Source organism: Falco biarmicus, chromosome 6 (assembly GCF_023638135.1).
Source record: "Falco biarmicus isolate bFalBia1 chromosome 6, bFalBia1.pri, whole genome shotgun sequence".
Lineage (NCBI taxonomy): Eukaryota > Metazoa > Chordata > Aves > Falconiformes > Falconidae > Falco > Falco biarmicus.
This window is the reverse complement of record NC_079293.1, coordinates 89,922,345-89,932,247: the sequence shown is the minus strand read 5'-3', so window position 1 is coordinate 89,932,247 and position 9,903 is coordinate 89,922,345. Positions and strand designations below refer to the sequence as shown.

At 50.8% G+C, this 9,903-nt stretch overlaps 1 protein-coding gene and 1 long non-coding RNA gene across 14 annotated transcripts in view; one reads left to right on the top strand and one right to left on the bottom strand.

Annotated features, from left to right (window-relative positions):
- Window positions 1-4,493: 4,493 nt before the first annotated feature.
- On the bottom strand, window positions 4,494-6,377 carry LOC130151134 (uncharacterized). The gene is made up of 2 exons (XR_008822515.1): window positions 6,212-6,377; window positions 4,494-5,737 (listed from the first exon to the last, which is right to left on the bottom strand). It is a non-coding gene; the product is annotated as an uncharacterized LOC130151134 (long non-coding RNA).
- Window positions 6,378-6,637: 260 nt separating this feature from the next.
- The window catches only part of EHBP1 (EH domain binding protein 1), a 219,728-nt gene continuing 216,462 nt past the window's right edge, over window positions 6,638-9,903 (top strand). For 7 of the 13 annotated variants that reach the window (XM_056342904.1, XM_056342906.1, XM_056342897.1 and 4 more), the window contains exons 1-2: window positions 6,639-6,908; window positions 7,969-8,379. In XM_056342904.1, coding sequence (XP_056198879.1) covers window positions 8,276-8,379 — 104 coding nt within the window. In that variant the 5' untranslated portion in view covers window positions 6,639-6,908; window positions 7,969-8,275. Of the gene's footprint in view, window positions 6,909-7,968; window positions 8,380-9,903 lie in introns of all 13 variants that reach the window. The other 6 variants (XM_056342895.1, XM_056342901.1, XM_056342900.1 and 3 more) reach the window with 1 other exon arrangement.

Sequence of the window (9,903 nt, the reverse complement as noted above, 5' to 3'; positions counted from 1 at the left end):
CTGGGTCATCAGAGATTGGACATATCCAGCGTCATGTCGAATGGGTGTGCGTATGGGAGCTAGGAAGCCAGTCTTCCTCTGAACTTGCTCCATTTCTTATTTTCTTCCATAGCTCTTAGAAAGGGTTTTTCTGTTCTCAGTCTCTGTGGAGAGTCTCGTTTTCTCACTTGTGCTGCCATACCTATCTGAGGTGTATTTTCCAAATCCTAGCCATAGGTTGCTCCTTTTCTTTGTCTTGTCTAAAGTCTGGCCCTTTCACTTTCAGCTGTCTCCAGAGTGTTGGTAGTAGTCTGTGTAACAAGCAATTAGGTGATGAAAAAAGTATATATTAAAAAAGAAGGTTCTGGTTAAAGTTGAAAAGAACTGTAGAAAATTATTACATTCAGAAAAAGTGAACAGCTCCAGAGAATCAAGGTCATTGTTTATGAAGGGCCTCTTAAATTAAATTAACAGCTGGATTTTTGGATAAGAAATCATACAATCATAGAATCATTTAGGTTGGAAAATACCTTTATCAAGTCCAATTGTTAATCTGGCACTGCCAAGCCCGCCATTAACCTATTGCCGCACCTGCACGTCTTTTAAATACCCCCAGGGATGGTGACTCCACCACCTCCCTGGGCAGCCTGTTCCAGGGCTTGACAACTCTTGGAGAACATTTTTTTCCTAATCTCCAGCCTAAACCTCCCCCGGTGCAACTCGAGGCTATTTCCTCTCATCCCATCAGGGGTTATCTGGGAGAAGAGACCAACCCCCACCTTGCTACACCCTTTCAGGCAGTTGTAGGGTGGTAAGGTCCCCACTGAGCCCCCCCTCTCTAGACTGAGCCCCCCCCAGCTCCCCCAGCCATCCCCCAACAGCCTTGTGCCCCCCCCCCCCCCCTCCAGGCTGAGCCCCCCCAGCCCCCCCCACTGCCCCCCCCCAGCCCTGTGCCCCAGCCCCTTCCCCAGCCCCTGCCCGGCTCTGGACATGCTCCAGCCCCTCCATGTCCCCCTGGCAGTGAGGGGCCCAGGATTTGAGGTGCTGGGTACAGGGGGACGATCCCTGCCCTGGTCCTGCTGGCCACACCATGTGCTGTTTATTTTAAAAAAGAGAGGGACAAAGACATTCCTCACCTCATTAGTGCTGCAGGATGTCCTATACAAGCATAATTATACTTTGCAAAAAGGCTAGGGAGACCACACAGGAAGGGTATTGACAAACTGGATAAGGTACAGGAGACACTAAGCGCGATAAAAGATCGAAAGTTGTTATTTATGGTACAAGCTGCTGCTTTTTTTTTTTCTTTTTACTTTTTAAGAAGAGAGACAGTGGGGCCACTAAGAGATGTACACAATTCTCAAGGATATCAAAAGGTCGATCACAAAACTCATTTAGACCGTTGCAAGCTGACTAACAGGAAAGTTGATAATAAACCTGGAAAAAGCAGTGCTAATCCAGAGTTTTGTAACGGAGAACAGGGAAAAGCTGTCTGTAGCGTGTGGGTCTCCAACCACCAATACCCCATCCTTTGTCTCGCCCTCGCAGGCTGAGCTGCACCGCGGCTCCTGCGTCGCAGGAATGTGACTCCTGTCCTTGACCTCGTCTGCAGATAAATGCACCGTGCCCCTCACTGCTGAGCGGTTGGGGAAGAACTGCAGCCATGCAGCCAGCCAGGAGCGGGGAGATGCAGCGGAGACAGGTGAGGACATTTTGCATCCGCTCTTCTTGACCCAGCCCGCTTGACTTTGCCTACAAGACTTTGGGGTTGAGGGACAGGGCCGGGAGCACTCCATGCCCCCGGGGTGGCACAAGGAAGCCGGTCGCAGGAGAGCAAAGGGGCTGTGGGGTGAGGCTGTACCCCGGGAATGGCCCTTTTGGGTGCCCTGCGGCACAGAGCCCGGGGGGAGGCACTTGCTGCTGGGCTGAAGCGTAGCAGGGTCTCACCGCGTGCAAGCGTGGGCTCCAGCCACAGCAGGAGAACGGGAGGGTAAAGAACCCGTGAAGACAGAGGTGCTGGTGACTTCACCAGCCCCTGGCTCTGCAGATTGCCCTCGGCAGCAGAGCCTGTGTGTGCCCGCTCTCTGCTGGGGCGGGCGCTGGATAAGGGTGTTCAGGGGGGGCTGGCAGGTAGGCTGGTCGGGGGGCGAGCACCGGGGGCCCTGCCCGCCTTGGCCCGCGCCAGGGTGATAACAAAATGTGAGCCCACCGCAGCACGCCCTAAAATCTACTGCTTTTGCTGGTAGGGCAAGAACAAATTGTGATGGTTTTATGCCTAGTGCCTTAAGCGCAGCTGCAAGCATTGATGAAATTACAAGCTTTCATTACAGGCTAATAGTAGCTGAGCTATCTAATTCTGCGATGTGGGAATCGCCTTTTCTCAGCTGCCAGCCTCGAAGTCAAGCTTTCACTGCTCAAATAGAACAGCATATTCCTCCCCCCCGCCGCTCCCGTTGTCGCCAATATCTAGTAGAGGGAATACTCAAAACATTTTTCCCTCCAATACAGGATGGCTGTTGAGTGTCATCAGATCATGTGAAAAGACAGCCGAGTGGCATTTTTCCAGCAACAAACGAGAAATGCAAGAAGATGGGAAGATTAAAACTATTATTTTGTTGCTGCATATGTTTTTGTGATTTGTTAGATATATATATATATATTTTTAATTACTGTTGGGATGTGAAGAAAGAAAGAAAAAGAGCAGACAAGCGTGCTGCCACAGAACTTAAGTGAGCATTACTCGTTACAGAACTGAATTTTATGGTGTCATGCATCAGTTGGTGACATGTATTGGGGACCAGGAGGATGGCACTTTATGCAGATCTACTGAGGTCAGTGCAAATTCTCCATTGCCTTCATTAACATGCGATCAAACTTTCGATGGGATCTAGAAATACAAGGAAGTTTAAAACGCAGCAGATGAGCGTAACCTCACGTGCATAGCCCATTGCCTCAAAATGCTGAATGCTCTTGCAAGTTCAACATAATCCAATTAGTTGATTTCCTCAGTGACATTTCTGCAGGCTCATATACAGAAGGACAGGGAAACTGAGATTTATAATGATAGCTATTTCTAGCAAAGGTCATTTCTTTATTGGTGAACAACCTGTCCTTAGTCATGCTGATGACGAGGCGTTGAAGGATAAGAGAAAGCTCAAAGCTTAACAGGGAATAATGTAAACAGAGCATAGATCATCCCTCTACTTGGACCAGGAAGCTTGCAACCTACCACCATTGGGCCAAAGCCAGGGAGCCGAAGTCAAAATCCAGAAGAAAGTAAATACTGGGATTTCTGTGCAGATTGTGAGGGAGGCTGGGTATTTCAGTGCCACCCCAGGGGGTGGGAAGGAGAGCCACAGAGCATGAGCATGTATTTTTGGATAGTAAGGGTGTCCTTGGTGAAACCAGCTGCTTATGAAGAACGGGGTCAGGTTGCTCTGGGGACTCCCTGGTCGGCCCTGCCAACTTCCCAGTTTGAGCAGCTCTCAGCACCCTGCTCCATGACATTTCCAGGACAACACAGAGGGCACACTCAGACACAAACACACTTCCTCAGCTGTCCTTCCTTAGGCAAGCAAGGCAGGAGCTCTGGCAAGAATATGGTTTAAATAGATTGTATCATACATATTATGTATCTTTAAATAATAACGTGACATCTGCCTATTCATCACGTGACTATTTTTCCACTTGCAGAAGAGGTCTTTGACACTGTACATAAAATGATGTATCATTTTTTTCATAATCAGGAGGACCCTTCTGGGGGTCATGTGAGAGTTGTTCATTCAGCCGTTGACCTTAAAGGTGAGTATTGGGCACTTTGGTATAACTACCTTTGCTTGTTTTCACCATCAAGCTCAGAATATTGGATTAAATAAAAATGTGACTGTCTCCCTACATCTTGCCTTGGATCCTGACCCATGCTCTATAGCTGGGCTATTGTTTCTGCCGGATCACTGGCACAAACCAGGCTTACAGCTGGCAGGACCAGCCAAGAGATCTTTTCAGTGTGACAATGAACTCAACGTAGGGGTTCCTTGCTGATCCACAAGAGTGCTCTGACCAGAGGAATGGGTATGGGGTTCTTCATCCATGCCCTTGCTAATGCCTTTTTGCCAATTATTGGTTCCTTTGGCCTGTGAGCTGCCAGAAATCACAAGGGCTTTTTTTGAGTTGGTCTGGTCTAGGACTCTGTCCAGCAACCTGAGAACGCTGCAGTGTGCTCTAGCTTCCAATCTGCAGCTGAAGACCTTGCCTCTTTTTCCAGAGTAATTGCTCGCCCCCTTTGAAATCTCCTACACCTTTCCCCAAAACTGTGGGAGCTAAGGGTTGCGACTCTTAAAAACTGTAAAATAAGTAGATAATCTGTAGGATAATTGCCTATGTTACAATCCTCCCCATGCAACAACAGAAAAAGCAGCCTTATGCTGTGTACTTCTTAGGACTGGTGTAACTTGAATCCAAAAGCTATGAAGGAAATGGAAAATGTTAATAAATAATGATGTTTGAAACACAAGTCACTGAACAAACCACCAGACCTTTCGTGTTTATTCCACAGGACAGAAAACGTCTATCTCAGTTTGAGTAAAATAAAATCCTGACCGAAAATGTGTCTTAGGAATTAGCCTGGACGCTGCATGGTATTCAGAAGATAAATCAGAGTAGCTTACAGATTAACTCTTGGCAATACATACAGAATAAAGACAACTTTTGAAATAAAAATCAGTACAGCTGACTACTTGACATTCCCTTGGTATGAGAAACCAAGGATCTCCTCAGGGCCACTGGAACTTTAGATTACCTTGTTTGATCCACTTTACAGCTGCCAGATTTCCGTCTGGTATTTTCCATGTCAGAACCAAGCATATGTGTGCTCCAGACTGCGTGTTCTCAGTCTGATGTGTTCTGGAAATCCTGGCTTCATTTCCTAAATCCTAAGCAGGTGATCTGCGCTTAAAAAACCAGTAATGTCTCCCTCAAGTGTGTTGGAATTACCCTGTGATGTGCAGACCAGCTGCAAAACTGGGACAGAAATCTTAGATCAAACGTACCAAATCTTCAAATTGTAGCTTCAGGGAAAAAAAAAATCAATATTTCTCAGAAAATCTGTACGAGTAGTACAACTGTCTTTTACATTCCAGTGTAACACTTTAAGAAGGAAAATCACTGCCTCTTCCAGGACAGCTCCAAATGGGTAGAAATTGCATGCCCTCTGGCAGCTCAGGTAAGTAAATCTGTCTTGAGAGAAGGCAAAGGAATGAAGACTAACACATTACAAGCAAAGGGCTGACCTTTTTAATAGCCCAAATATTCACCCTCTCCAATGCAACTTAGTCCAGCTTAGGCCCGTGGCTGTCCATCCACACAGTCATTCTTTCCCCCCTCACCCTTCAGCCACTGAATACTGGTAGCCTCTGCGATATACTGGCACTGACAGAGGCAGCTTATGGATGAGGAGGAAAAGACTAGGATAAGGAGCTTCCCAGTCCATGGATCGGGCTTGGGTTCTGTTTGGTTTGTTATGGGGAAGAACACAGAGGAGGACTGCAAAGCCCAGAGGCTTCAATTTCACAGCTGCTCTCAGACCTCTACTGTATTATCTTTATTTCCTGGCACTTCCACTAGATAGCTGGCTTAGTTTCTTACTTGGCTGGCTGATAGGTTTAGGATTAGCTGCCACAGCATCCAACACCACCAGGTTATCCTGACTCTGGGATCCACTTGTTGCAAACAGCACGTTGGGGTCTAAGACTCAACACACCTGCGGGGGTGTAAAGAGAGGCTTCAGAAGGCAAGTGGGCACGGAGCAGGGTGGCGTTGTCTCTCTGAACCGGAAAGTTCGATTTTAGATGAAGGCTGGAAGCTAGCATCAAGGGCTTAGGCGCGGCTCCTGGCACCTCGCGACGGCGCTGCACGGCGGGTGGGGGGCTCGGGCGCGGGCAGCCCCCAGCCCGCAGGGTCCCCCCGCATCGCCGCCTCCTCCCCGGCAGCTGCTTCTACACGAAACCCCGTACAACAGCCAAACCCCAGCGCTTGGGTGAAGCCACCGAGCACGTCAGTTACACCGGCAAAGAACCACCGACCTGACCGCGTGATTTCATCCCCTGTTCCGCTCCCACCCGCCTCCCACCCCTACCAGCAGCAGCACCCCGCCGCCGCCGGGCCGGGGCCTGTGCTGCCCCGCCGCTGCTCCGCTCCCTCGCCGTCCCTCAGCCTTCAGCCGCCCGGCGCCCACCTGACAGGCGGCGTCCGCGGCCCACGGCTCCCCCCGCCCCTCCCGCCGGCCCCGGGCGGCCCTTCCCGGCGGCGCAGCTCCGCAAGACCACGGCCCTCCTTGACAGCCCGCGGCTTTAGGAAGCGTCGCCGGACGCTTTCCCGCTGACGGGCGTCCGCGCTCGCCTATCGGATAGCTTCTACTCACCATAAGCCCCGCCTTCTTGAGCGTCGCGACCAATCGGAAAAAGACCGAGTAGGGGCGGGAGGAAAGGGCCTGCGAGCTCCCTCTTCCCTCACTGCTTCCCCCTCTCCGCTGCGCGAGGAGCGCCCCTTTGCGCCCGCAGGTGATTGACGCGAGGCAGCGACCAATGGGATGCGGAGGGCGCGCGGCGGGGCCAATGGCGCGGCGGGGGCGGGCGGCGGGGGCGGGCGGAGCGGCGGGCCGGGGTGAGGCGAGGCGAGGCGCAGCGCCGGCGGGAGGGCGATGGTGGTGGCGTGAGGCGCGGCGGGACCCGCGCTGCCTGCCCGCCCGGCTGGCGGGGCGACGAGGGGCGGCGTGCGCTCGGTGAGCTCGCCATGAGCTCGCAGGGGAACGGGGACAGCCGCGGGGCGCTGCCGCCGCGGTAATGGGCAGCGGCAGCGCTGCCTCTCGCCTGCCGTGTGTGCCAGCGGCCGCGCCTGCCCGGCGGGGCCGGCCCGTCAGGAGCCGCGGGCAGGTGAGTGCCGCGGTGTGTGGGGGGCCGCCCGCGCTGCCCCGCGTCCCTTCCCCCCCTCACCCCCCCCCCTCCGATCGCCGCCGTTGGCGTTTTAATTTTAAAAGCCCAACGGCTGCGGGGGGCGCTGCCCGGCGCCGAGGTGACAGGGGCTGGCGAGGCGGGGCGCGGCGCTCCGAGCCCGCGGGGGCGGCGCTCGCCGGGGGCATGGTCCGGCGCCCCGGGCTGCCTGCTCGCCAGCCTTGCTGCCCTGCTAGCCCGCCTGCTCGCCAGCCTTGCTGCCCTGCTAGCCCGCCTCCTCGCCAGGTGCGGCCACCTTTTGCTTCCCCCTGTTGCTAGCGCAGAGGCTTTTTCGCCGGGCGCGGCAGAGCTGCCTCCCGTCGGGGGGAGAAGCCCCCTCAGGGCTTCTCCTCTCCCTTTGCATCCCCCCGGTGAGCGTCTCTCCGCTCGGGATGGAGAGGCATTTCCATTTCAATGTGATGCAGCGAGGAGGATGGGGAATCCTGGGCAGCCAGCGCTCAGGAGATGCCCCTGCCGCTTCCATCCTCCTCCTCCTCGCCCATTTCACTAGTAACGCTCCCTCGTCGCCTTCTCGGCAGTTCCTTCTCTTTGGGAAGAGAAACGGGAGCGGGAGGTGTGTGCGTGAGGGAGAAACAACTGTTACACCTTTTGTCATCCAGACAAAGAACTTGTCTTCATCCCCCGTGTCCCTCCCTCTGGGGGCATGCTGGCAGCACCTCAGCCACTTTGCATTGCTTCCCGGAGATGCTGCACAAGGAGTCGGTGTGGCCCTGACCTGCCCTTTTTTGTTGTTGTTGCCAATTATGATGGTGCTGATAAAAGGACGTGTTGATATGTTTCCAAACAGACTCGTGGTTTGCATTCCTGAAATTGCCGCAGCGTTCTTATTTATTAAATTGGCGGGGGGAATGGCAGCAGGAAGGGGGTATGTTCGTGTGGTTTATTGTAGTTGTTTGAAAGGTACGAGATCACGTGCAATTGCAGGCTGTGGTGTGTAGTATATTAACTGATGCTTTCTCCCCCTGTCTTATTTCTCTTCCAGCCCTGCAGTTTCCACATCATCTGCTGTGTGAGGAACGCTGATTCCATGAGAGAACTTCCTTTCAGTTACCTGTCTGCTCCTATTGCACGCTGCTCCTGGCCAGTGATGAGCCATTCAGCTGGACTGGGATTTACCATGAAGAAGGGAGAGGCGGAATATTAGCTGTAGACATCCTATCAAGTTCTTCATACACTGTTTTTACTGTGTCTGTATATAAACCTGCTAGTATCAAGCACACGCACTCTTAAACCTACATCGGTGTTTCCAGAGTTGCTGCTGTGTAAGAGGATTGGTATTTCTCACCATCATGGCTTCAGTTTGGAAGAGACTACAGCGTGTTGGGAAACATGCATCCAAGTTCCAGTTTGTGGCCTCTTACCAGGAGCTGATGGTGGAATGCACCAAAAAATGGTAAGAAGTAGCTCATGTTGCTGCACAAATGGTGGAGTAAGTCGCTGGTGCTGAAATAGGAAGGATGTTGCTCATTTTGTGTTGTTTGATTTGCATGCGTTGGCCTTGCCTCCCCTCGCTTTCTCTTGCCTGCCCCTTGCAGAAGCAGCTGTGTGGGGTACTTGTCTTTCTTGGACCTGTTGATTTTCTTCTGTGCTTGGATTTTCTTTGTCATTGTTGTTGTGCGGAGGACAGTGCATTGATTACCTCGTCACCTGTGACTTAGTGGTGTGGGTTTGGTTGTTGGGTTTTTGGGTTGGTTTTTTTTTTCAATGTTTCCCAAGAGCTGTTTTCCAATTCAATGCTTGGTGCTGGGTGTTATCTGCTGAACCTGTTGTTCACTGACTAAGACATTTGAGATCAGTCGTGAAGATGGTGGTGTTTTAATCTGGGGTGGATACCCATTTCAATTTTGACTTTTTACCTGAAGATATCTTGTCTCTCCTTCCTCTTTTCCTTGTTCCTTTCCATCTTAATGGGAAGAGGGAAGAGACAGATCCTTGGGAACTGCCTTAAGGTATTTGTTTAGTCAGACAGGAATTTTGTGCAGAGGTGGTCCAGTTGGATGGCTTTGGATCTGACTAGACAGCAGCTAACAGTTAATGGTGTGGGTCTGGCGCATCTTCCTTCCTGTGCAAAATAAGCTTAAATAAATATGCTAGGGAAGACTAGAAGCAGCTTTTAAATAGTCAGGCAAAGATCTCCATTATACAAATACTTAAGTGCTGTTTTATATGTTTGGAATATTGACGTTACTCACGTAATTCCTCACATTAGTGTGAGCCTGTAGTGTCAGGGGATGAAGAAAGTACGTGCCAGACCTCGTGGACGGTGATTTTCAGATTGCCTTGTAATAAACTGCAGCCTCCTTTCTAATACTTGGCCTTTCTTCTTGTTGGCAAGTTTGGCACTTGCATTGGCTGCTTTCACTGGTAATGAGTAATTGCCTCTACAAATTTAAATTCTATCTCTTGGAGTTGGAAATCTCTGTCAAATATGCTGGAAGGCTGCTCGCTGCTCTCCTTTAAAGGAACACTGTCAGGTTAAATAATTTTTTTTTTAACAAATTATCCTCACTGCCTAAAACACTCTGAAAGGTTATTAAGAAACAGAATCATTTCGGGAGTTGAACTTGCTTTCATGGAATAAGCTACCAAGTAAAAACATTTTAAAAGTTGAAAGAGGTGGTTCTGTTTATCTCATGGGATCTACTGTCTCATTCAGGCCAGAGAGTTTTCCACAGTAATTTTGGTTTATCAGGTTCATTTCAGGAGTTGTGTTTATTACTTTTTATGGTTTGTTTGCATAAACTAGCTCGTTTTGGCTTTCCTTTTCACTTTGATTCGCTCCTTGCTTGAGAATTTGCAGAATGCTTCAGCACTGAAGTATGAATGCTGCAGGGGAATGTTCAGATTGGATCTGCAGCTAACTTTCACTTTATTTAAGAAAAAGTCACACACAAAAGTTCTCTTGTGAACAATCTTG